General features: G+C 46.0%; 3 protein-coding genes across 4 annotated transcripts; 2 read left to right on the top strand and 1 right to left on the bottom strand.

Moving 5' to 3' along the window:
- Positions 1–1,101: 1,101 nt before the first annotated feature.
- LOC130530252 (ankyrin repeat and SOCS box protein 9-like) lies at positions 1,102–6,084 on the top strand. The gene is made up of 7 exons (XM_057041306.1): positions 1,102–1,351; positions 1,518–1,597; positions 1,711–1,818; positions 4,134–4,284; positions 4,497–4,631; positions 5,389–5,577; positions 5,698–6,084. The coding sequence occupies exons 1-7, from the start codon at positions 1,273–1,275 to the stop codon at positions 5,853–5,855; spliced, it is 900 nt and encodes a 299-aa protein (XP_056897286.1). The 5' UTR covers positions 1,102–1,272; the 3' UTR covers positions 5,856–6,084.
- A 1,113-nt stretch (positions 6,085–7,197) lies between these two features.
- On the bottom strand, positions 7,198–18,248 carry mospd2 (motile sperm domain containing 2). The gene is made up of 16 exons (XM_057040780.1): positions 17,990–18,248; positions 17,499–17,671; positions 17,344–17,401; positions 16,856–17,011; positions 16,044–16,130; positions 15,793–15,947; positions 14,827–14,887; positions 14,673–14,711; positions 14,449–14,573; positions 13,963–14,136; positions 10,699–10,817; positions 8,507–8,600; positions 8,275–8,371; positions 8,045–8,165; positions 7,859–7,961; positions 7,198–7,676 (listed from the first exon to the last, which is right to left on the bottom strand). The coding sequence occupies exons 2-16, from the start codon at positions 17,529–17,531 to the stop codon at positions 7,524–7,526; spliced, it is 1,575 nt and encodes a 524-aa protein (XP_056896760.1). The 5' UTR covers positions 17,532–17,671; positions 17,990–18,248; the 3' UTR covers positions 7,198–7,523.
- Positions 18,042–24,390, top strand: fancb (FA complementation group B). 2 transcript variants are annotated; one of them, XR_008951685.1, is made up of 9 exons: positions 18,042–18,956; positions 19,051–19,206; positions 19,290–19,376; positions 19,728–19,856; positions 20,271–20,458; positions 21,059–21,465; positions 21,541–21,781; positions 22,462–23,355; positions 23,424–24,390. XR_008951685.1 is itself a non-coding variant. In XM_057040612.1 (8 exons), exons 1-8 carry the CDS (start codon positions 18,042–18,044, stop codon positions 22,865–22,867), a joined length of 2,529 nt encoding a protein of 842 aa, XP_056896592.1. In that variant the 3' UTR covers positions 22,868–23,392. The 2 variants fall into 2 exon arrangements, 1 of the variants encoding a protein (XP_056896592.1); XM_057040612.1 differs by lacking the exon at positions 23,424–24,390 and having other exon boundaries at positions 22,462–23,392.
- The last annotated feature ends 1,038 nt before the right edge of the window (positions 24,391–25,428 follow it).

Here is a 25,428-nt window from a genome sequence, read left to right as displayed (position 1 = left end):
ACCAAGGAAAATATAGATGTCACATCACTAGGATGTTGTGCATGTTTTTATAATACATAACATACTTTTAACAGACTCTACAAAAAAAAGGAATTAAAAATAAATAATTATATTTTTCAGCACAGCTGGATCAAAGTTCTTGGTCAGAGATCTGAAAAAACTGGGGTGGTAACGTTTGAATCAGATTGAAAGTGGAAACAAAGCGTGTGTGGCTGTGAGTATTCCGACAGAGACAGAGAGCTTTTATTCTGCTCATACAATGGAATTCTAATCCTCATGCACCTTCTCTGACAGGTCAGCTGTAATGGCCAGTTACTAGGCTGCTGCTGCAGCAGGGGATTAACGCCGCCCTGGGGGGGTCCGATCGCTGCTTCTACAACCACTACGCTACTGCTGCCCCCTGCTGGACGGAGTAGACTGCTATTACTGCTTTATAACACAATGGTCTACTTCAATGGTCAGCCTCAGTATGTGACTGGAACATGACTCCACTTTTTTCCTGCAGGCAAAATGTGACCAAAATAACCTGCCAGCAAACTTCAGCGACGACATTTTTTGATATTAACAATAGTAATACAAAGACTGTCAGTACTTTCCAAATGGTTTCAACAGCTCAGTGGAAAACACACTCCTTATTTTACGTGGCAGAAATGTAAACTCTGCCTACATCACACTCGTGTGAATTGCGTAATGAACCACGAGGGCTGCAGTGAGGGCATCCTGATCTCTCAGAAAGATCACCCCCACAGCACATTTAAACCATGCCTCACAGCCCACTTTAAAGGTCGCTGTCGGTGACCCTGTGACAGACTCAGAGCCTGAAAAACAGGGTCTTCCTCAACCAGCCACACCAGCAGATGCTGCCTTCGGCTGTTTCCAGTCGGGCACTGAAGTTGTTCCCGTGTTGCAGATGATGGGCGTGGATACGTGGAATCAGGTTACACTATGGTGTCGGACCTGTCTGACAACCGCCCCCTCCCTCCCCGTCAACCAGCCTCTTTCCTGCAAAGCAAAGGCTCTTTTTTGTCCAAAGAGGAAATGACATCAGAGCTCCTGGCAGCGCCGCAAACTCAGTGGAAACAGATGAGGACCAAACGTCTCTCATGTGAGCTTTGACTGGGAGTTGCACGCGATCGCTCGGCTCCTCTCAGGAAACGCCGCCCCCTCCCCCCTCCCCCCTCCCCCCACGCCCAAACCCTCCAGGCGAAACAACGAAACGACACTCAAAGGGCTTCGTCAAAAGCAGGTCTTTGGAAACAGCCGCTGTGAAAAATGTCTGCTGGACGCCGAGAGACGCCGCAAAACCGTACATGTCAGGACGCGGTGCTTTTCTCCAACTCTTTGATGAGCGGTGAGTGGCTGCTGGCGGTCCCACTGCAGCTGGAGCCCATTCACCCATTTACGGGGTGGGGTGGGGGTGGGGGGGGGGGGGGATTCAGCCGGCCAGCCGGACGCATGCTTGTTGTTTGAAAACATTACTTTTGACAGATGTCTTTTTTCTTGATGTCTCCACCCAGATGTTGAGTCAGACTGGTCTCCCCTGCACGACGCCGCCTTCAACGGACGCGTCCTGGCTCTCCAGGGACTCATCGGACAGGTGAGGACACCTCACCACTCATCTGGTTATGAAGGAGGAACTGGGCCGGGCGGAGACCTGTTGGGCATCAGTTTGTTTTGAAACCAAACCCCCGGTGGGGGATTTGTTCGCAGGGGACGTGCGTGAACCTGAGCACCCTGGACAGGGTCTCCCCCCTCCACGGAGCCTGTGCACGGGGCCACCTGGCCTGCGCCGACCTGCTCATCCAAAACGGGGCGAACGTGAGTACGGCGGCCTCCTTCTGAGGAGGTTCTTGGCCAATCACACTCGACCCCGGATGATTTAGGGTGACGACGGGTTGTTGTTCTTCTTTCCAAGGTCAGTGAAGGACACGTTGGCAGGGTTGTGTCTTCACGTGTTTCAGAGATGGTGAACCATCAGTTCTGATCAGCTGAGTTCAGGACAAAATATCAGATTCACGTACAAACAGAATTGTTGTTCCACGACAAATCCTTGTCTACTCGTGAGCTGTTTCGCAAGAGGAATCGCACCAATGAGGCGGTTACACGAGCGTGAAAAGTGGAAACTTCAGAAATCTGAAGCAAATATTCTTCAACTTGTTTTCTCCCGTCCAGCCTCAACTTCCAGTTCTCAAATGTTCTTCCTTCCTCCTCCACATATATTTTTAGGTTCTCCGCTGGTCGAGGTTCTGCAGCCACAAACCCCTCCAGTATTGCGTCACCACGTTACACCACTGCTGGAATGATCAGAAACTCCATAAAGGGGATAATGTTCAGAATTTTTTGGTCCACATAAAAAAGTAACCCCAAAACATGGATAGTAAGGTTTTGGCCTCTTGAACGCCCCCTGCTGGTCAGTTACATTACAAGAACAAGCTCCTCATTGTGCTCTGCTCCCTTGGCTAATTATTTCTATCAAAACCATCCACATAAATTAATATTGAATATTAATATTTAAATCCCTTCCCGTCACACGCTCAAATCAAATCAATCTTTATTTATATAGCGTCTTATACAATCAAAATTGTTTCAAGGAGCTTTCCAGAATCCCAGGGCCTGACCCCAGACAAGCAACAGTGGCAAGGAAAAACTCCCCTTTAACAGGAAGAAACCTTGAGCAGGACCAGGCTCATGTAGGGGGACCCTCCTGCTGATGGGGGGCTGGGTAGAGAGAGAGGAGAGGAGAGGAGAGGAGAGGAGAGGAGAGGAGAGGAGAGGAGAGGAGAGGAGAGGAGAGGAGGGGAGAGGAGAGGAGGGGAGGGGAGGGGAGAGGAGAGGAGAGGAGAGGAGGGGAGAGGAGAGGAGAGAGAGGAGAGGAGGGGAGGGGAGAGGAGAGGAGAGAGAGGAGAGGAGGAGAGGAGAGGAGAGGAGAGAGAGGAGAGGAGAAATTAACAACAATAAGCTTTTTCAAAGAGGTAGGTTTTAAGTCTGATCTTAAAGGTAGCGATGGAGTCAGCCTCCCGTACCTGGACAGGGAGCTGGTTCCATAACAGGGGGCCTGGTAGCTAAATGCTCGGCCCCCCATTCTACTCCTAGAAACTCTGGGAACCACAAGTAGAGCAGCATTCTGAGAGCGGAGCGGTCTATTGGGCTGGTAAGGTATCACTAGCTCCTCCAGGTAGGATGGAGCTAGGCCTCTGAGGACCTTGTAGGTCAAAAGAAGGGTTTTAAAAATTATTCTAAATTTAACGGGCAGCCAATGAAGAGACGCCATTACAGGAGTTATGTGATCTCTTTTGTCAATACCTGTCAGAACTCTGGCTGCAGCATTTTGGATCAACTGGAGGCTTTTTTAAAGAGTTGTTTGGACACCCTGATAATAAAGAGTTACAGTAGTCCAGCCTGGAAGTAACAAATGCATGAATTAACTTTTCAGCATCAGGCCGCATCAGCAGCTTCCTGATCTTTGAGATGTTGCTCAGGTGAAAAAAGGCACTTCTAGAGACTAATTTAATGTATGAGTTGAAGGAGAGATTTTGGTCAGAAGTTACTCCTAGATTCCTCACAGAGAGACTAGATGTTAATGAGATACCATCTAGAGTGATCATGTGATCTAATCTATCCCTGAGAGGTTCAGGACCAAACACCATGACCTCAGTTTTTCCTGAGTTAAGGAGGAGGAAATTTGAAGACATCCAGGACTTTATGTCTTTAAGACAGGTCTGGAGCTTCACTAACTTCTCTGTCTCCTCTGGTTTCATGGATAAATATAGCTGAGTGTCATCAGCATAACAATGAAAATTTATCCCATGCTGCCGAATAATGTTCCCTAAGGGAAGCATGTACAAGGTGAAGAGGATAGGTCCAAGTACAGAACCTTGAGGAACTCCATGGCTAACCCTACTGTATGAGGAGGGAACACCATGGACATGAGCAAACTGGTATCTATCAGATAAATATGATCTAAACCAGTCTAGTGCTGTCCCTTTAATCCCAATCACATGTTCCAGTCTCTGTCACAGGATGCTGTGATCAACTGTATCAAACGCACGCTGTGACCGTGGACGACGTTACTGGCACAAAATACACCTACACATAAACTACAGTCAAATAAAGAGTCTGAATGTCTCTGCCAGGTTAACGGCTCAACAGTGGATGGAGTCACTCCTCTGTCAGAAGCCTGCGCCCGGGGCCACGTGACCATGGCATCGCTGCTCCTTCAGCGTGGGGCGAACCCCTCGGGGAGCGACCACACCAACTCTCCAATCCACAGGGCTGCTGCCAAAGGTCAGAGGTCACATTCCATTGATACTCACTCATAATCTATGCTGGACCAGCGCGGAATGCTGCCGTCAACACATCAGAAAAGCCCGGCTCAGTCATGGAAAAAGGGGAATTGCATATTCACCTCCTGGGATTCAAGAATGTCAGCAGAGCTTTTCAAAAACAAATCTCCTGATTCTAAGTGAGCCGGTCCACTTTGTTCTGATCCTGCTCAGGTCACCCAGAGTGCATGGAACCTCTGGTTCGGCATGGTGCAGACGTGGATCAGGTTATTGAGCAGCAGGGCTCCCCTCTGCACGTCGCCTGCTCCAATCAGCACCTGAGCACCGTCAAGAAGCTGCTGGAACTTGGTGAGAACACCGACCTGCTCTGTGAGCGTGCACAGGTCAACCTGTCATCCTGTTGGGTTTTATTTTAACGCAGTTAATTCAAGTTAGACGACGTCACCTCCCCCCTGAAAAGGCTTTATTAGTTCCAGACTCTTATTCTGCTCTCCTACCTTCAGTTAGAATGTAGAAATTAAACTGCAATGGACAGAACAGAATCAAACATTTGGGTGCTAAACTTACATCAGCCTTTCTGCAACATGAACGAGATCCTCATTTGTAAGTTTAGCAAGACTTTAATGTGTAAAATCAGGAGCTGTTTAGTATGTTGAGCACTGTCCTCTGAGCAGGTTTGCACTTTTAAATGTCCACTCCTGCCAAAATACCAACCAGTGACAGGGAAACCTGGGAAAACAGCAGCGAGAGGCCAGAATCCCTGATTTTAATCCAGAATTTCCTTTCTGCGAGGCTGCTCCTGCAGGGTCACCAGTCTAATGTAATGTTAGAACACAATGGGTGACAACACAACGGGGACATCACCAGAACCGATGCCTCACACCACACAACAAAGATGCCATAGCAGTGGTTCTTCTGCAGAGTTCCTGGCAGAAAATATTGCAACAATAATCCATAATAAAAATAAAATATTTTGAGGGTTGCAACGACCTTCTTAACCACGAAAAACACTTTATTTTCCAGCATAAAGCAGTAAAATGCTGTAGGTGGTAAACGTCAGGCAAAAGGATGTGACGGTACCTCATGGGTCTGCCTTCTCCTCCAGGTGCTTGTGTAAACTCAAGCGTGCGTGGTGAATCTCCTCTGCACATCGCTGCTCGACTGTCCAGCCCTGAGCTGGCGTCGGTCCTGCTCGACCACGGGGCCGCTCCCTCCCCGAGGAACTGGGAGGGCAAACGGCCGCTGGACCTCGCACCTCCGGATAGTCCGGTGGAGAGGCTGTTGAGACAAGGAGGTAGTGAAGCCTAGATGAAGCAAGCAGCCTCTCTGTGGGGTTGGGGGGGGCAACGGCCTTTACATTAATGAAAACGTCTCTCTATCACGCCTCCTGCTCCGCTCCCTGATGCCCCCCCAGAAGTATCTCCGCTCATGCAGCTGTGTCGGCTGCACATCAGGAGAACGTTGGGAAAGTGGAGGCTGAGGAGCATTGATGAGCTTCACCTCCCCGCCGACATTAAACGGTATCTTCTCTACCAGTCAAACACGGGAGGAGAGCCAACGCACCGATATTAGGCGATGTTACACTTGTGGGACAGCAGGGGGCGCACTTGCACAGTCGTACTGAGAAAGATCAACGTTGCTTCAGAAATGTTGGTAGGTACGTTTGATTCCACCTTATCTGTAAATAAAATAAAATCCAGGGCATTTCCTGTGATACTTTAGAATAAAAACCTAAAAAATATATAGAGGGTAAGTGCCTCATCTGTATAAGTGACAAATAAAAGTATGTGATATTTTCCAATTATCTGTTGTTGCCCTTCAATGCAAACAAGTCACATTTTAAACCGTTCTCTTTATTAACTTGCACGTTCACACACATACACACTTTGTACTGTGCATGAATCACCTACATGTTCTAACGTCCTTAGAAGGGACGTTAAAGGAAATGGAAGCATGAGTGTGACACAATTTGAACTCACCCCTGTTTGTGTCACACAGTCTGCTGAGGGATCAGGAATTATCACCCAGTTTCCCTGAGCTGGACATTTCCATTGGAAATATTGTCCTCATTTCAAAGCAAAACGCATTCGCTCCTCAAGCTTCACGAGCTCTGCCGACCTGCATAAACTTGCAGTTACAGTCGTGAAGTGGTCCTTAGACCTGGCAGAGTACGGCCGCCGTGCTGACAAAAGCTTCTTAAAAGCAGCGTTCTACTTTAACCAAGTCGCAGTCACCTCGAGCGCGGCGAGAGCCCCCGGCGCCACAACCGGGCCTTCGATTATAAACGGTGTTAATGAGCTTCTCGCCTCTCTGAGGATCCTGTACTGAAACGCCGGCCGATGCTGCGATTGGCTTTAGCATTAGATGGCTTCAACACGACCTTGTTTCTTATGAATGCAACTTTTAACGAGATGAACCAGGAGGTGACACTCGCCCGGCGATAACAATAATAAATCAGTCCAGTGGTTCTAATCAGTGCAGGATTAGTTTACCCCCGATTCCTTCTAGCCATCAGCCAGGCGAGCAGCTGCCATCCGACAGCGAACAATCTCCAAGAGTAGACGCCAGACAAACCATCCCTAATAACCCAGCTGCTGCCGTTTCTCACGTCCCGACCGCTCTGGGCTCGATCTTGTTATAGATATCAATGCTAAGCTACAACTGGGTTACGCCCCATCCTTGTGAACGCAGTAATTGCGTTGGTATTTTTAGTCGTCGGGCGTCGGGGTAATTAAAACAAACAGGAGAGATAGTGAAGACGGATCTCTAGTGGTTCTCTGGATTGAGTGGGGAGGTTTTAGTGAGGTCAAACGCTGCTGTTTTCAATTAAAACACCTCAGCACTAATGAGGCTTCCTGAAAGAGCGCGAGCACATGGGACCAGAAGCTCAGCTGCTCAGACACATAAACGCATCACGTGTTACAAGGATTTATTTTACATTTTGTTGATTTATACAAAATTGTACAGTAGAATCAGAAAAATAGCTAAGTTATGATAAATACAACTTCATTTTCCTGTGAGTAATCGATGATTTAATATCCCACCATTAAAAGTGTTTTAGTTGTTTTTACTCAGAAGATCCTCTATTTCTATGGAATGTCCGCTTACGTTGCAGGTCCATAATTCTAGCGTCCTCCCCTCCTCCCAGGAGCCGGGGCTCCAGAGAGGGTTCGAGCCGGGTGGCCCGAGGCCCCACCAGGGGGCGTCTGTGTGTCTCTACGCTGCGTGGTCACAGGCCGGTCAGGAGGGCTGCGCAGAGGTGCCCAGCAGATAGAGGCACAGCAGGGTCAACATCAACAGGACCAGCACCAGCACAGTCAGGACCTTCTGGATCCATAGACAGGTGTTGACCTTCTGCTCCAGCCGGGAGTTACAGGCCATCAGCCGCATGAGCTGGTGAGAATGAAAGAAGGAATAAATCAGAGAAAGAAAGAATTTTTTGTGGTACTTTACGGCACTTGGATTTCTCCAACTGTCAGGTGCTGGAGGGCTGATAGATGTAGGTTTCTATTTCCATTTCTACAGGAAAAAAGTCCATTTCAGTAGAACCAAGTTCTCCTTCCACCAGAACTCACCACCATGCTCAGCTCCTGCTGCCCGCTGGTCGCCGTGTCAACAGGAGCGTCCCTGAGCGGCGTCCCTGTGGGTTTGGCACCTTCCAGGACGTGACAGCGTAACCTGAGGGCGAGACACGGTCCAACGGGAGGCGATGTCACACCTGAACCGGCTGGGAAAAGAGAAGGTGTAAATCCTTCACAGACCTGTGCTCCATGACCTTGGCTTTGGGAACTTCTTTCCAGAAGAGCGCGAGTTCTTGAGAGCCAGCGTTCTCCATCTCAGCAGCCATTATCAAGAATCTGTCCTGTGGGGAAGCTTGTGAACCTGCACCAACATATCGGAACAAAAGAAAATGAATGCTGGGATACCGGAGTACTAGGAGTCTCGTATTCCCAGTAACAGGACAGATGCAGCGAGGGTGATGGCCTCGTACCTCCGTGTAACGACACCACGATGTCGACAGACGCTCCAGGCTCACAGCAGCTGCTGCTGGGTTTGACTCGGTACTTCTCGGGTGCTGTGGTCCTCACCTGCAGAGTATACGTCCATTCTTAGACAGCTCAATGATGCTCGGGGTTTCACAGAAGCAGAACAGACGCAGCTTCCCTCTCTTTTCTCCTGAAACAACAGCTCATTGTTTCAATAATTTAGTTTAACACACTCACCTTGAAGGCCACTTGGTTTTTAGCCACATTGCTCAGAATTATGAGGCTTTTTCTCTCAGTTTCTACAGAACCAAAGCTCAGTTCCTCGGCAGGGCTGGAGAATAGAATGAAAACACACACACACACTTATTCCTGCATAGATAAACAGTCACTGTGTGTCTCAGCCTTGTTCAGGTGCACCATCTACATGATGATGATTAATAGATTTTGCCATAGTTTAGCCAGGTTTAACAGGTCCCAGTTAAAGGATGTGCGACTATGGACACATTAGGATAGCTGAAATGACGTGCTGCTCCCGTAGATGTTCATTAAATCTGGTTCATACAGACTTTACAGCTACAGTTAAAAAAATAAGACTTTTGCTGCATAAATCAAAACAAATACATGAGAACAGGTGCTTAAAGCCGTTTCAGTGAGTTAATGACATCATGAGGACACCCTGGCAACAGTGTGTCCTCATCCTTCACTTGGATGACTGACATAACAGGATTCATGAAACCAGGTTTGGGTGGTTCGGAGCATTCTCTACATTGGGGGATGTACTGTAAAAACTCAGGTGTTCCTGAAGCCACCAATCACACAACCGCTGATGCTGTGTGAATCTGCCCCGCCTGTAACGGCAAACCAAGTCACATGACCACTGGAGTGGACAAAAGGCAGAATAAGGTTGTATACAAGTTTGTTTTCATGAAAGATCTCGGAGCAGAAAAGTAGCTGCTGAGGTTTACTTGCTGCCTGATATCTTCATCTGAACGCACGAGTCTGTTACACTCATGCATCACAACTACCTCCATATTTACCTGTAAATAAAACAGAGCCCTGCTGGCATGAAGGCGGTGATTTAAATGTAAAATCCAAATCTAAAACCTAAACTCACAGCCAGATGCCATTTGTCTCATTATCTGCTGCTTGTAGAGCTGCTCTGAATGCTCCGTTTAGATAAGGTCAGGCTAAAAATAGCCCCAAAATGAACAAACTCAGCTTCAGTAAGTACAAAATGTTCAGTGTCTTTGGGATTTCACCTTTGGCACTAAGTAACCAGCATAGTTAATACTTCTCTATTTAACTCAGCTGAATAAAGCTCCCTGTTGATACAGCGTGGTGGCGTTTCAGGGGCTTAACTAGGAACAAAGATTCATTGTAGATGTAGATTCTGGTGCTCGGTGGCTCGGAGGTTCTGGAAATCATTGCTAAAGCCCAGAAAACTGATTGCAGTGACACTGACAGCCCATGAACACAGCAATCATTTCATTTTATCAACTTTACCACCAGAAACCAGAGCCGTCGCATCAGAAGTGTTGTCTGGAATCAGTGACCACGTGGACGCTCCTGGACCAAAGGACTGAGTGGACATGACGGCGACACAACTCTCAGATTTCTAAAACATACCTGCAGTCTCTAAAGCCAAAGGCGCTTCACCATTATGTCTTCGCCACGTCCAACAGATCAATTAAAACATGTTCGGTGCCTGAAGTAACGGGCGCTCTAAAAGTTCAATTGATTACTGGCCAATATCTCCCTTAGCAACTGATTGATGGCGTCCTTAATGCCTGCCCATATCTGATGAGATCATTCGGGCTGTAACAGTACAAACACGTCGATAACGACTCTGGGCAGGCGCACGAAGGGGACATTTCCATCGATATCTACACGACCCCCCACAATTTAGAAGTAACAGACTGCAGGTGTTGTAAATATTCTTAATGTTCAGACAATCTGCAGTGTGACTTGGGAACGGTTGCCGAGCGCTAAGATGAATCAGTTCAACTCTGCTCCTCCCAGAGGTCTTTAGCCCAACATCACCTCCTCCAGCTCCGACGACCTCGTAGGTCTTCAGACGTTGTTTCAGTTCGTGGAACCACTTCAGAGGACTGACCGTCCTGTCCTGTTTGCTCGACCCCAAGAGAACTCATTTAGCCTGAAGAGACGTCTTCATGAAATTATCCTGTCATCTGTTATTAGCTACTGAGATTAAACTCTAATGATGCGGCTGTACGCTGATTGACCCCCCCAAAAGACCGAAGATGAAGTCAACAGCCGCTTCCCCCAGTAAGAGTTGTGCAACACCTCGAGGCAAACAGCCTCATAAAACACCAGCAACAGTGTTTACAGTCAACAAAGGTGCTGTTTCAACACCATCAGGAGTGACGTTCAGAGGCGTGGGCGACAGAGGGGCGGGCGGGACAACCTACCTGACGTGCAGGAGGTGACCTTTGAAGGTGGTGAGTGGCTTCCTGGCTCCCTTGTACTTGGCGCTTGTCTCTCCTTTATCATTGTCCTCAGACCTCAGGCTGTCCTCCAGGAAATTGACCTGAAACCATAAAGGCCGCTCGATCACCAGAGATTCAGATCATTTGAGCTCCTTCCCTTTATCTGGACCCGTGGTTAATAATATTTTTGACTGGCATCACTAATGAGTATTGGGCCATGGAATGACTGATTCTTCCCAGTTTCAAAATGGACCAGGCCCATTCGAGGGCGTTCAAAATAACCTTAAATGCTGCCTTTTACTAGACCGAAGCCCAGGAGTCGTTGCATAATTCAGAAATTAGTTTCACTTCAACAAAATATGCACAAACTTTGCCCTAAATCCTGTGCGGACGCATCAGCAGACCACAAACATCTGACTGGGAATACGTTCATAAATGTGATGACTTGGGGAGGAAATGGAGGCTTTCACGGTGCTTTCAGATGCAGATGTTGCACAAAAACAGATGCAGGCGGCGCGAAAGCGAGCGCACATGACAGGAGAAAGCGAGGGGGGCAAAGGTGAGCGGTTCGTGCATGTGACGGGGACACGTGTGACTCGGGAGGGGGGGGGGAGGGGTGTCGTTTGCAGAGGTAAGCAACAAGACACGTCATCTTAATTTCCTGGCTGACTGTCCTGCAGCTGCCACAATGAAGACATCAAGAGATAATCGGCTGATGATGAAACATCTGCATTTATTCATCATTTTATAAAAGAAACTTTTACGTAGTACTTTAAAAAAAAAAAAAGTCCGTTAAAATCAACCAAAGATTGTTACACTGAACAACGAAGACAATGGCAGTTCAACATGAAAATCAAACCCCAACAATTCCAGAAATGATAAAGATCACAGGACATTGTGTTCTAAGTCAGTGACTCAAACTCAAAGAAATGATTGATTCTTTCATCAATATACAGACCATAAAAGAACTGATGGAGTGTCAGTTAATACAAAGCAGATAAAAATCGGTGAAATGTGAGTGTCTACTGATCATACAGTACAAAAAGCACATGGCGTTACAGTGAGCAGCCCCCCGCTGAGCCAGGGACCTGGGAGAGGATCATGTTGGAGGACAAGGCACCGCTAGGCTGTGGTTAAAAAGGCCCTTTGAGAAGAGATAAAAGGCTGCGCTAAAGGTTCAAGTCTAGCAGCTTGTAATCTACAGTTAAGAGATAAGAAAAGGAAAGGACACTTGGTTATCACGCTGTGAAATAGAGATGGACCACGTCAGTCCCCCCCCCCTTCCCAGCCGGGTTGAGATCAGTTCTGCGCGACTGGAGGGGTCAAAGTCAAATGTGAGTTCCAGGACAGGTCAAAGGTCGAATGTGTTCAGGGGCGGAGAGGACATCGCTGGGCTTGTGAGGAAGGTGCACTCACAGCAGCTCCAAATCACATGAGCGCAACTGTGTGCAGAAACGGTCCGGCTCCTCGCAGAGGTGTGAATTTACACTGACTTACCACCAGCCCTTTTTCTTAAGAAAGAGAGAGAAAGGCAATTAGCTTGCTGAAAGCCTGAAGCTGTCAGCCAAATGTTGCCTGGAAATCAGAGGAATCCAGGTCATGATGGGATGTGGGGGGAGGCTTGGTTTCATCAGACGACAGAGCTGAACACAAGGTGTTCTGCAAAATAAAACCATGTCACAGCGCTGCAGAGGACCCGGCTCCTCTCTCCTATGGTGCAGATTGGATTTATCAGACACAATATCAAGGTTTATCCTAGTAATAAATGACATCATGCTATTGTCTTAAGAAATGACTTTGCTATATCCCACTTGCTGTATCCCTGAATTAATCCACCCCTCTTGCATCTATGGAGTGTGTAACTATGGTGTTTCCTCAGAATTCTGTGTTTTTAGGTTAAAATTAAACACACATTTAGGCATGACTGAGCACACACACAGTGTGTTTGCAGATTGGCTGGAAGTTTTACAGACTAAAGTACCGGTAGCGTCACCCTCACCAGCTTCATAATCCCAGTGTTTGTGCTGCCAGAGTGCTGGTTAAACTAGTTCCTCTCGGCAGCCTGTTTACCCTCAGAGCCGATGTGACTGTATTTTATATGAAGGGCTGATGTGTGCAGAGTTATACTAAAATGAAGTTTGAACAGCTCAGAGTTGGTAGTTGCTCTTTTTCCACGGCAGCCGCTCCCTGACACGTCTTAAGAGGGAGACTCTCACGCGCCTGACTGTAGCTGATTAAGAAGATCAGGAAAACTGGCTGATTTTCATATCTCTGATTTGTAAAACCCCAAATCTGTTGTGTGTGACCAATGAGGTGTTCGTCAACAACAAGAGTATTGTTTGTTTATCGGGGCCGTGTTGCTGCGCCCCCCTGCTGATGTAGTCGGTGTCCTGCAGGCAACCGACTACACCAGCTCTCAAAGGCTTCTATGACGTAGGTCACGACCCGGAGCGTATCGACTGTCGTCAGCTGAACTACAACATTGATAAGAAAGCTGGTAGATATCAGTCAGTACCAGCTGCCATGTTGAATAATGAACCCAGAGAATAAATAGCCACATATGTGCATTCACTCAGATTACTGCCTTAATGCGCTTCATCCATTTTCATGCAGGCTTCCGCTGAACGCTGCTCGCCAGAAAAGAAACTAAACAGATTAGGAAGCGAGGGCTGGATTGTCCTGTAGAGTGAGGAGAATACGTGACTAGGAGTAATGGCGTTGACACAGGAGAGGACTTTAGCTGCCGACATATTTGGGAGGAAGCTTCCAGATCATCTTAGTGACAGGGCTATACTGGGCTCCCTGCTGCTGTGTGGTGGGGAAGGGGAACCAGCTGCAGCAGGGAAGAGCTTAAATGTCGGACTCCGACAACCTCTACATGCCACATGAGGAGCTGAGAGGATGAGAGAAGCAGAGCGGGGCCTGGGATGCGCCGGCTTTGCTGGCGGGATTTAATTGTGGCCAAAGACATCATGAGTCACCTTCACAGACACAATGAGCAAGAGCTTAAAATTTCCCAAATCAAAGAGTATGAAAGTCTCTAATCTCAGGCTCGACTCCAAGAAAGGCAGCAAAACTAGAAAAAAACTTCAGCTACAGAGGAGAGTTTAGTTTATGTGACACGCGTCTACATTTCTGTGATCAAAACCTCCTCTGTGGTCCCAAAACCAGCAGATGTGTGATGGACTGCAAGCAAATTTATGTTAGTAAAAATACGACACGATTTCAAGAAACCACAAAATTTACCTTTTTGGGCTTGACAGCAACCTCAGAGTTGAAGCTGGACTCAAGAGCATCTTTGCTCTCTGCGTCAGCCTCTTTGCTCTCCATCTCGTCCTCACTCGCCACCGGCCCGTTGTCACAGAGCGGCATTTGGAAGTCATCATCAGGAAGGGGGGGGTAGCTGTATTTGAAGGGGTCCTGAAATGCAGATGGTAAAGCCCTATTATATATATACATACACACACACAGATTAATGACTGCGAGTCTTTTTTGGTGTGGGAACAAACAATTCATGCTGAGAATGAATATTAATATCAGTCAGCAGCCACAAACTACCGCTGTGTCTGCAAATATGCTGCGGACAGAAAATTCCCCGCGTTATAAAACAATTCTCTGCTGATCAGCGTTTCAATCGGCCATTATAACTAGTAGTTTTTACTTGATTCAACACACGAAGGTGGGCAATTACAGACAAGAGCATTGTCCATTAAAAAAGGAGTAACAACGTACCGTTCCACCCATGTGTGCTGGCAGGTACTCTGGTCCTATGAACGTCTGGACCTCAGATTTGGAGGCAAATCTGAGCTTGCTAATTGCCTCCGGACCCAACCAAGTCTTCACGATCTTCCATGCAGCTGAAATACAGTAATTTTTAAATGCCAGCTGTGAAAGGAAATGCAGAATAACTGAAAATGTGATGTGAGATAATGAGGGAAAAGTGAGCTGAGGCTCACCATTCATGATCCAGGGCATATCCACAATGATCATTTTGGCTGAAACCAATAAAAGTGAAACAGCTTTAATTCCCTTTTTAAAGAGGCTGTAAGTTCATGTCAGTTTCGCAAATATACCACTGAGATTTCCACTGTTGAACGTTAAGTAACTTACATAAAAACTTGGGGTAGTAAACTTTGAAGCAGTTGATAATGTACCTCACAAAATCCATGTCCTAAAACAGAGTGGAAGAAAAGGCTCTTTAGGTTATGAAAGACCCTGAAGATTATGTAAGGTTCTCAACAGGGATGTTGTTGTTCACCGTGATTAGAGCTGCGGCTCATACGCAACAAAACATTCATTACAAGCGTCAGGGAATGAGCCCCCGCTAATGATGTCAGAGGAAAAAGACCTGAGGATGTAACGTCCCCGTTTTACGCTCACAGGACCTTAAAGGCAACAAAATAGCTCGGCTTGTATTTTTGTTTGAGTTTCAAAGCGAATGCAGATCCATTTGGTTAAATGCTAAATGTTTATCATCTTATGGCTTCTTTCTTTTTAGTGTGGTAAGAATCGTGAGATAAAACAGGCAATATGTTAGAAGATATAGCCCTCCCTGGGCTCAATAATTGGCTGGATGGCTCATTGCTATGCAGGAGGCTTTAGATCTGAGCCTTAATGAGATCATGCCCGCGACCCCTTCGCCAGCTCAGACTGTGATTGAGCGTGTCTCAATAAGGCTGCGCTCTAAAATGATCCTCTAATCTACTCATTTCGTATTTTATTTGCATGAATATTTATCATGTTTGTCTTGGTTTTATTGGGCATTTGGATTTAATTGAGCCATTTATTCAGGAAAGAGCCCCGGCCAATGACGTGCACTCTCAGAGACTTTCTTCAAGCCGCAGCACGGTGGCTCTTACGGATTAGACAGACCAGTAGAAATGACCAACAGGATTTAAAGGTTACTTTAATCTACAGAGTAGAAAACCGCTGAAGAGCATCGGCCCCTGCAAGACCACAGCTCAAATATGAGACAGTCAACGTGACTCCAGGGACACTGTAGGGAAAAGCTCTTTTACTGGCTCACTTACATCTGTTTGTTAGAAATAACAGGTATGTCTGCATGCAGTCACTTACGATATTACTGATGCCAGAGTCGGACATGTCGAACACAACGGTGAGAGGCATTCCAGGTTCCTTCTTTGCGTACCGCTCTAGCCAAAAGGCAACATACTTCTTCTTATCCAACACTGTTTTTGGGTCTTTGACATGTAGCTTCACTTTGAACCAGACTAAATAAAGTAAAACAGCCATTTGCATTGTTAATAAAACAGGCCAATGAGTAAATACAAAAAACTACGTTTGTGCTGTAAGCAGTGTGAACGCACAGAGTTTGTTGCCTTCTTTGTCGTAGCCATGGAGGAACACGGCACCGGTCTCGAACATCCATCTGGGAATTACACTCTCGGTGAGATCTGAAATATGCAAGCACACACAAATTACACATTTCACTGTTGTGTTACATGCACTGCCTACAGCGAACGTTACAGTGCTAAACAAAATGGCCAATGCCTACAGCAGAAACTAATCCTACAATGTTGCTGTTTGTCAAATAACGCATCTTTAAGGGGCCCTCTGCGAGTACAGAACAGATACTGCTGATTGGCTTCCTGTGAATGACATGCAGATTGTACTTTCCTGGGTCTGCAATGTTTGTACCACATCATTACCGTCTTTTTTTCCCCTGTTAAATATTCCAGGTTTGCTAAAAGTGACAAAACAGGGTCTTTGAATAGTAACCGCCCCAATAAGCTTCACTTCCAGTGATCAACGATTTGACTGCATTTGAATCCAGTGCAAACTGGATCTGAAAACAAAAAGTGGGGATTGGTTTTAGAGCCAAAGCCTGGAGACAGAGGTGTTCTACACACAATGACACTGTATGGGCCATCCATCCCACCACGCCGCAGCACCACCGACAGCGTGTCACAGCTTCACAAACACCTCAGTGCAACAATGCCAACAGTGATATAGTTTAGGCAGCCTTTAACACATTTGTACTTTCAAGGTAGGTGGAATTTTGAAAGTGAGGGCCGCTATTACAAGTCCCAAACACTCAAGGACAGCTTGTGGTTTCCTGGTACAACTGTGCTATTTAATGCATTGTGTAGTAGGGGATAAAAACCCATTGGGCTCATACCATTAACACCAAACTCTTTCCTCCATTGAAGGCTTTCATCAATCATTTTCAGGGCATCATCTACAACATAAAGCCTCCATGTCAGGTAGCCTTCCACCAGAGCATCTTCACTCTGGAGCCTTTCCACGTCTCTGGAATCGTATTTTTCTGTTGAATCTAGAAGAGAGACAGAAACAAAGTGGGACAACATTCATATGCATCCAACTGACACTGCCTGAGGAGAACGACCATGTTTGCGGTGAACTCAAAGTCCACCCGGAGGCCATAACGACGTGGTCTTAGCGAGAGTTCCGACACAGAGCTAATGTTAGCTAAAGAACTGTCAGAGCTTATCTGTCATTTAGGTCATGTCAGAATCGTGAGAGTGTGGGGAAGCGCTGGCAGATAACTACGGGAAGTGAAGAGTTATCGGAAAAACTCATCTGGCTGATAACAAAATCAACCTTTACGCGAGGAGGAACTTTCGGCTGGTTCAACATGTCATTTACCTTGGAGAAACTCATTTGTAAATCTCTGTCTCGTCTCCACAATTTTCTTCTCGATGTCCTGTCAAAACAGTTCGCGAGAATTGGACAAGATCTCCTACTCGAATGAGTGATTTAAAAAAAAGAACAGATCACATTCTAACAGTAGCTGAGGGTACCTGCTCTCCTTCGCGCTGATCAAGTTCAGCCATATTCAACTCCGAGGTTCCCTTTCAGCGGCACCGGTCCCGCCAGCTAGCAAGCTAAGCTAATGTAGGCAGGAGGAATCAGTGCAAAATGTGAAACTGTCATTGTGCCGCTGCCATTTTGGTTCAGGTCGTAGCCACGCCTCCTTATGGGATGTTGATTTAAACACAAACAATGGGGAGAAAGTTTAAATACACGCATTCGATTATTCTTGCGCACGGGGCGTTCCAAAAGCAAACAGTAATTTGGCTGAATTTCGACAAATTCCCCATTGTTTTCCAACTCCGAGTATGACCCACAATGCACCGGGGTAGACAGGAAGCGTTCAAATTGGAGTTGACGCGCCGCTACCAAGTTGCCGTGAAAAGTTGATTAGGACAAAGTTAAACAACTGCTGCTCGTCCTTTTCAGCAACCTGGTGAGACTTCTCCCATGAAGGCGACCGATTTGCGCGTTTGCTTACCTCGGGCTATCAACACGCGGATTTCGATCACCGCTTCCTTCTTTTCTATCACATGATGGAGGAGAAAGTCCCCATCTCAACCCATCACCTGCTATGCTTCTCTGGAAATATGTTCCTGCTTAAATGTCGCCGAATCACGGAGTCAAGTGGCGGCAAAGTAGGAGCTTTTACGCTTGCATTCAGCAGGCTGTCATATAACAGGGAAAACGACGTGTTCGTGAAGGCAGCGGAGGGAGCCGCTGTCCTCAGCGGAGGGATATCGTCACTTGCGTACATTCTAACCTGCAAATGTGTATTAAACTACCAGAAAAGAGTCAAGACACCCTGTATTTTAGTGTTAAAGAAGGGCGAGGGTGAGAAGAATTTCCAATATAGCCTCTTCACATTGAGCTCTGACAGGTTGGAGCTCTGTTTGGAGTTCAGACTGCCTTATGAACTGCGGGAGAACGTGCGTGTTCTCGGTGGTCCTGCGGTGATGTGGAGGCAGGCGGGGGACGTCTGCTTCATATCCGTGCAGACAGGGGCGGTGCGACGTCTACCTGTGCAGGTGCAACACTGTGTGTTTGGAGAGCTCCCCCTCTGCAAAGGCAATGTGTTTGTTATTGGAGGGCAAGAGCTTTCTAGCGCCCGGTGCGTGAGCCCGAACCCGGGACATTTCATTGAAAGTGGACACACTTTTGACGGGAATATGATTTTACCGCAGCCCTACATTAGCCTCACGCAGTGCATGTTGATACTGTCAACAGGAAAGACAGACTGCAATAAAGTGGTCCAATCTGCTGTAGTTGTGGCAACTTCTCGACAGCAACTTGTTTATTTTGAGAATGGAGTGGTGAAAAATGCATGCCAGCTTCCCTTTGAGCAACCCAACAATATTCAGCTCGTTGACACTGGAAGGAGTGGCAGCATGTTTGTCATATCGTTTCAAAAGGGCCACGCATGCGCAGTGTGGAAGGAAACCTTTCAGGTATGTAAAAACTGTATTTATACACAATTGGAACCTACTGATTACATAGCTATGTCATTATCCACTGAACAAATGTTTATCATCTTGTCTGCAGATAGCTGAACAATGGTCAAACGTTGACTCTGTCCACGTGGGGGACTTTTTGGGATGTGGAACAGAGCAGATGTTGCTTGTTTTTAAGGGTCATAGTGTGACAGGCCAGCCTCTGGATAAATTCCTCCTGACTGACCTCTGTGGTATCACATGTGCTGTAAGGAGTGTTTTATATCAGTTAAACTTGTTCATGTCCTACATGCATACTGCTCATGATCCTGTTTTAAATGCATGTTTTAGAGAGGCCAGTCTGATGAAGCTCCAAAGACGTCTTCTCTACCAGAAAATAATTTCCTCATGCTTCAGGCTTTAGAGTCCAGATTGCAGGTGAGAATGTATAATCTATTGTTATGTTGCCTTTTATGTCATATGAATCTGCAGATTAACCCCAAAACACTGGTGTCACTATTTGTTACCCTATCACCACAGTCATGGGTGAAAATCACACCAACTTAGTGTTCTAGCCCTAAGAAGGTCATCACTTTTATTTTGTCAAACCGTATTATAATGTTGCCAAATGTTAATTAGAAGAAAAAAAGATGTGAGATGTTTTGTGGAACAGTGGAGCTCTGCTGCTTGTAACATCTGTCGGACTGTTAAGTGGCGTTGTCGGTATTTTTAAAGTACTCAGTGACACTCGTCTCCTCTGTTGTCACATATCTGTGGTCACATATTTAGAGTGGGATGAGCATTCTGCAGGAGCTTCAAAGAGAACTGAGAGAGAAGGAGAGAGTTCTGCAGCACTCCGTTAAAGCCCTTACAGATGTGCTCTCGAACCGAGACGCTCCTCTGACGCAGCCTGAGCAGGTACCCTTCACGTATGACAACATTAACGCGACATGACAGCGTTAAGTTACATTGCCCATGGCTGTGTAACTTTCTAAATATTCTTCCCCTCTATGTGTGAGTTGTTTGTCCCTCCTTTTCAGGGATGTTTTTCTCCAGCGCTTGTCAATCACGTTGTCATGCTGACATATTTAAAATGGCATCTCTCATGAGTAACATTACTGGCAGGATGAGGAAACAATTGGAGGTGTAGACAACACACACAGTCCTAATCGTTTTCAACAGCACAGTCATTGCAACCAACTTTAATCCTAAATTGAACATTAAGCATTCCAGCAGTGTTCCTAAAAATCCACCGTGTACAGAGTGTGTGTGTTTTGTGTACTGCTGTCACACACGTCACTGTTGATCACAGGCTTTTCACTCTCTGTCCAGGAAGGCCTTATCGCTCTGTGGGACTGTGATGAGGAGTCAAAGGAAAATGCGTTGGATGGCGAGACAGCAGTCGTGCCAGCGGTGTCTTCAAACCCTCAACTTGACAGGCTGTGGCATCGCATCTTCGAGGACCGACTGCTTGTGGGAGTGATGCTAACTACTACGAGTGATGCTAACGACAGCTCCGTGTAAACAGGATTGTTTTTTGCTGTTTTCTAAATGGAGAGAATACTTTTTGATCAGCGTCTCTTGCATATCTCTCAACATCCCTGACATGATGCCGGTGTCCGGTAGGGCTCATTCTGCAGCGCTCCTGCTTGTCAGGCTAAACGAACCCATCTGATTGACTGCATCTTGTATTTTTGTGTGTTAACCATACTGGCAACACAACTGTGCACCAGTGAGTGAGATTTATTGCCATCCGTTGTCGTATGGATCGTTGCTGCGTTGTCAAGTTGCTCGGAAACGTAACTTTCCACTTGAGTTTTGTCACTGGGGGAAGTATAGACATCGCTCATGATTTTAGCCTCTGGGACGTCTTTATTTACATTCCCGTTGTTCTGACAGTCACAGCTTCTTCCATGATGGTCACAAGAGTCCATATTTAATGTTGTGCATGATGACATTCTGTCCAGTTGGTGTAGTCTCACCAGCTCCTAAATATTGGTGGTACCAGCTTGATGAGCAGTCACCTGTTCATTCACGCACCAACACTTTGTGCTGCTGAATCTGATCCCCCACCATCGATGTGATATCTGATTGTTTGTGATGTGTTATTTTTGTTCCAGACCAGTGGCCAGTGTAAGCTTATCTATCGTGACAGAGGCGGACCAGAGCGCAGCGCCCGCAGTCATCCAAACCCAGAGCCAAGCGTTCTGGCTCCCTGCACCCTGCTCTTCATCCTCCTCCGCCTCCTCCTCTGCCTCCATCTTCCTCGAGCCTCCAGCTAAAAGAAGCAAGCAGCACGGTGATCTCAACACATGCAGACTGGCCGTGACTGCTGTGACCAGGCTGACACCTTTGCTGAACTCGGCCTGTGTCAAGTGTTCTGTCATGCTCCGTTACATCCAGAAACACGATGCTTTCGCCCCTCTGAGTGGCTCAATACCCCACATGCTGCATTGTGGTAAAGTTGTTCTCGACATTCACGGTGATTTCCGGAGCAGACTGTTGAAAAACCCTCAACTTCAAACAGGTAAAGATAAAAAAAAGTCCTAGGATTTAAATGTTGATATAAAGCTTCTAAATATTCTTTTGTTTTTCTGCCCAGAGGAGGCTAAAGAGGACTTGCTGAGCCTGCTGACAGTGCTGGACCACTGGGTCTTCCTCATAGACTCTCCTGATTACAGCTTAGGAGATCTAGAAAGCTGGATTCAGAAACGATTTGATTGTAAGAGGATAGAGCTGAGCCATCAGTATTATTATTTAGACTCTCCGGAATCATCTACCTCCATGCTGCTGCACTGGTGTCCCATAAGCCCCTTCCGCGGGGAACTGTCCGTCCACTCAAGGTAAATGCTCTTCACACATACAGGACGGCCGTAGTGCTGCACTCACAGTTGTTGGTCTTGATGGTTTTGACTGCAGGCCATTGGTTTGCAGATTGGACTATTACAAAACCAAAGGATGTCAGATAGAAGCTGGAGATGGGAATGGTTTCATCACATGTAGTCGTTGCTGCCTCACTGCTCTGCCTGCTGTGTCATACTGTTGGAAAATGATATTTTCTCAGTGGCAGACGTGCAGACGTGCTGCTGCTATGTAAACGGGGACCTCTATGGCTTCATATCAAGACTGTAATGCGTAACCAAGATGATAAAAACATGACAAAACAGGGAAACTGTCAGTATACTTTCAAGCTCTGGGCATTGATTTAAACTCAACTACCAGAATTCACTCACTGTTCAGTTTTATTGGAAAGAACAAAGGAGGCCGACTCTGCAAGTAGAAGAGGGCACCGTTCGATATATATTAATGGGTTCGATGTCGACAAGTCTTTGAAGTAGTCTGGGATGGGAGTGTGATATTTCAATGAATACCAAAGTGATTTTGATTTCCTGGCAAGCGAAGCACTTAAAACGTTTTGACAAATATTCTCTGAAGGGGTGGATGTGATGCAGAAATAATAAAGAGCTCCAGGACCGGTTTTGATTGATCACAACATGTATTCTTTTTTGGGTTTGTTTTGCAGCCAGATAAAGATGCTCCAATTTCTGGATTCTTTCTTGAATTTCCTCCCCGTTTCCTGCTCCATCCGCCCAGTCAAAAACACACAAGGACAGACTGCAGCTCAAACATTTTCTTTGGTTTTGGAGAAAGAGGTGACGTCACTTCGCGATTCTCTGACATCATTATTGTGTGACGAAGGTGAAGGGGACAAGACGAGCCAGGAACACGAGGCTCCCGAGCCAGGTTCTGCCATGGAGCTCCAGGGATGGAGGGAGCTATGGCAGCTGGATGTGGAGGAGAGTAGGAAGAGACTGCACCCCCTAGTGGATGTCGGGAGGTACCGCAGTCTGATGCAACGCGTAAACGACGTCCAACAGAATGTGGATTTGGTGGCTCTGTTAGACACTCAAAGAACATTGCTCAACTAGAATTCTGCCCACCTGACATTGAGATTAAACCTTTTTGTAAATATAAACAACAATATTGAGATTAAGACATTGTTTATAGGTGTATTTGATCAGCAAAACATCATGCTGCATACATATGCAGAGACTCAAGCATTGTTTGTTTGTGTCAGTGTGGGCTGAAGTGTGTGTTTCTATCAGGGATTCTGAATCTGCCTTCTGTCTCTTGCTGTGTTGGATATCAGCCTTTTTCCATTTCCCTTGGCTCACTTCCTGGGTTTCAGTCGTAATCTGATTCTAATATGACACTACTTACTGTTTATATCCCTTTACGCCCTATGTGTTTCTAAATAAGCTCTTCAATATGTGCTGCTGCTCAGCGTAAGAAGGAGACCAGTTGCATCCTGTGGTGAGAAACCCTGTAATGAATAACGTCACAGGATAATGGAGGAGCAAAGGGTTATGGATCTTGGAGATGACTGAAAGCTTTTAGGAGCACTTCTCTGTTATGGGTCAGTTATTTTTCCTATTAAATGTTTGGTAAAAGTCCCTGGATGCTATTTCTCCTTATGCTCCACAGCACGCCGACGCTGCTGGTTAAAATACCACTCATGCTTGTTAACATCAAACCCTACTTAGAAGGACCTCGCCGTCGCTGGGTGCAGGAGGTCTGCGGCGACTGACCGGCTGCATTTGCTAAACTGCCTTTTGAGGGTATGTTTTTCTGCTCCAGTGGGGGTTGAAGAACACGGATGTGCGTTTTGTTTATTTGCAGGAGATGCTCAAATGGGCTGCACCCCCCCCCCCCCCCTGTTTTTCACCTTTAATGTCTCTGTTGCCAGTAACACCTACCAGTTAGCTCAGCGGTGCATAGCTCCAAATATACTCACATAGTTGCCTGCTTTCACAACTGAAAGCTATTTTTGTCATTTTAGAATCAAACTAAAAGCTATTTTCAGTTCATATAGAAGTGTAGATTTTACTGTAACGCTAAATATATCAACACAGAAGGTAATGTAATTTCCAAAAAAACCCACAAATAAACAGCTTGTATTGAGTAAAATGACATTTATCTGTGTTCAGCAGCTTATCTTAAATGTTCTTAGTAATTAGTCACACGTATTTTATCGGGTAGATTTCACCTCTGGTTTATCCATAATAAGCCACGCAGATTTGTTTTTAAATCTTAGACAATTTTAAAAAAATGCCTCTGATATTTGCAAATGCTGGTTACACAAGACTCCCAGTGTGCTTTAATATCATGCTGATTTTATTCAGTGGTACTGTGTCATATTGATATTACCCCGTGATGGGAGCACCTCCTGTTGCCTTATTGATCAGAGCTGGGGGGTTTCCTGTCCGTTAGATTCTGGAACCTCGAGTTGGACAGAACAAAGGGGGAGCCTATTGACCATATTTAGACTTTAACACAGCGCTATTCATTTTGTCAATGCTGCGGTTCAGAATGTTCAGCCAATTAAGCCACAAATTATCCGTTCGATAATGAAATTGCTGTCAATAAATAAATAAATAAATACCATCAACAACGGGGGGTGAAACCCTTCATTGACCTGATGAACACTCAGTATAGAATTCATTTGTAAAAGTAGTTTTCACTGAATAAATTCAAAAGAAAAAAATGTTATATTGCTGCTCAAATTAGCATCTCCTAAAAGGTATCACTTTTAAACAGATGTCTTTAACCCTTTAGTACACCGAGAAAATCTGCAGCACTGCAAGAACAGAATGGTTATATTAACGTTTACGTGTGACCATCTTGTCACACATAAAAGCATAAAATTAATGGTTTTGTTATCGGTATTGGTCATGAGAAACAAAATCCATTTAATTGACAAATTGTTTTACAACATCTCTACGTAATTGGAGGAATCTAAGAAATGTTCGTCAAATGAGTTTCTTCCTTATCGCACAGCAGCACATTTTTATTAATCCCTCGGGGTTAATAACACTGCTCAAAAATGTCAGGCTCATTTATGTGAACTTTGCTGGTTATTAAACTTCAAAAAAATCAAAAACCCTTAACACACAATCAACTTTGTTTCTAGAAACTCGACCACGTTCGTCACCTCTGACTGAGGTGATTTTACGGAATGGAAAAGGATGCACACACGGTTCCATCAGTGTGACGCTTGCAGAGGTTCTACGGAACCGTCATCCTTTGAGGAGGGTCCAAAACAAGCTGTTCTGATTAGACCTAAACACAGAATAAATTATGCTTGCACTCGCTGTGTTACCAACATCAGAGACACTTGAGGCAATCACACCAAGTGTTCCCAAGTACAGCTTTTCTCTCTCGCATGAGCCTCCTCCATTGATATGCAGTTGCTATAGCAACCCCCGTTTCTCACCTCTCTCCATCAGACATGATGCCCCCCCACATACACTCACACTTTAATCAATGTGGAAAAGTTGCTTCCCTCGTCGCCCCGATTACAAGCCCCATTTTCTTTTCACTTCTTCTTCGCTGGTTTGAGCAAACAAATATTTGTGTTTTTGTTTATTCGGAGCAGAATGATAATAAACGATGAATAAAAGCTGTGCTGGTGGTGGTTCCATGTGGGGAT

This window comes from Takifugu flavidus, chromosome 1 (genome assembly GCF_003711565.1).
Source record: "Takifugu flavidus isolate HTHZ2018 chromosome 1, ASM371156v2, whole genome shotgun sequence".
NCBI classification, from domain to species: domain Eukaryota; kingdom Metazoa; phylum Chordata; class Actinopteri; order Tetraodontiformes; family Tetraodontidae; genus Takifugu; species Takifugu flavidus.
The sequence above is the reverse complement of the archived record's forward strand: the minus strand, read 5'-3'. Positions and strand labels throughout refer to the sequence as shown.

What these genes read in the sequence shown, in the direction of transcription:
- mospd2 (XM_057040780.1), bottom strand. Translation starts at nt 17,531, where the DNA reads ATGGCTGAACTTGATCAGCGCGAAGGAGAGCAG. An exon ending in CAAAGAAGGCAACAAACTCT is followed by an intron (nt 15,948 to 16,043) that starts GTGCGTTCACAC and finishes TACTTTATTTAG; the next exon opens with TCTGGTTCAAAGTGAAGCTA. An exon ending in AAAACCAAGTGGCCTTCAAG is followed by an intron (nt 8,372 to 8,506) that starts GTGAGTGTGTTA and finishes TATACTCTGCAG; the next exon opens with GTGAGGACCACAGCACCCGA.
- fancb (XM_057040612.1), top strand. Translation starts at nt 18,042, where the DNA reads ATGATGGAGGAGAAAGTCCCCATCTCAACCCATCACCTGCTATGCTTC. An exon ending in CTTTAGAGTCCAGATTGCAG is followed by an intron (nt 19,377 to 19,727) that starts GTGAGAATGTAT and finishes TCACATATTTAG; the next exon opens with AGTGGGATGAGCATTCTGCA. An exon ending in GATGCTAACGACAGCTCCGT is followed by an intron (nt 20,459 to 21,058) that starts GTAAACAGGATT and finishes TTTTTGTTCCAG; the next exon opens with ACCAGTGGCCAGTGTAAGCT.
- LOC130530252 (XM_057041306.1), top strand. Translation starts at nt 1,273, where the DNA reads ATGTCTGCTGGACGCCGAGAGACGCCGCAAAACCGTACATGTCAGGAC. An exon ending in TCATCCAAAACGGGGCGAAC is followed by an intron (nt 1,819 to 4,133) that starts GTGAGTACGGCG and finishes TGTCTCTGCCAG; the next exon opens with GTTAACGGCTCAACAGTGGA. An exon ending in CAAGAAGCTGCTGGAACTTG is followed by an intron (nt 4,632 to 5,388) that starts GTGAGAACACCG and finishes CTTCTCCTCCAG; the next exon opens with GTGCTTGTGTAAACTCAAGC.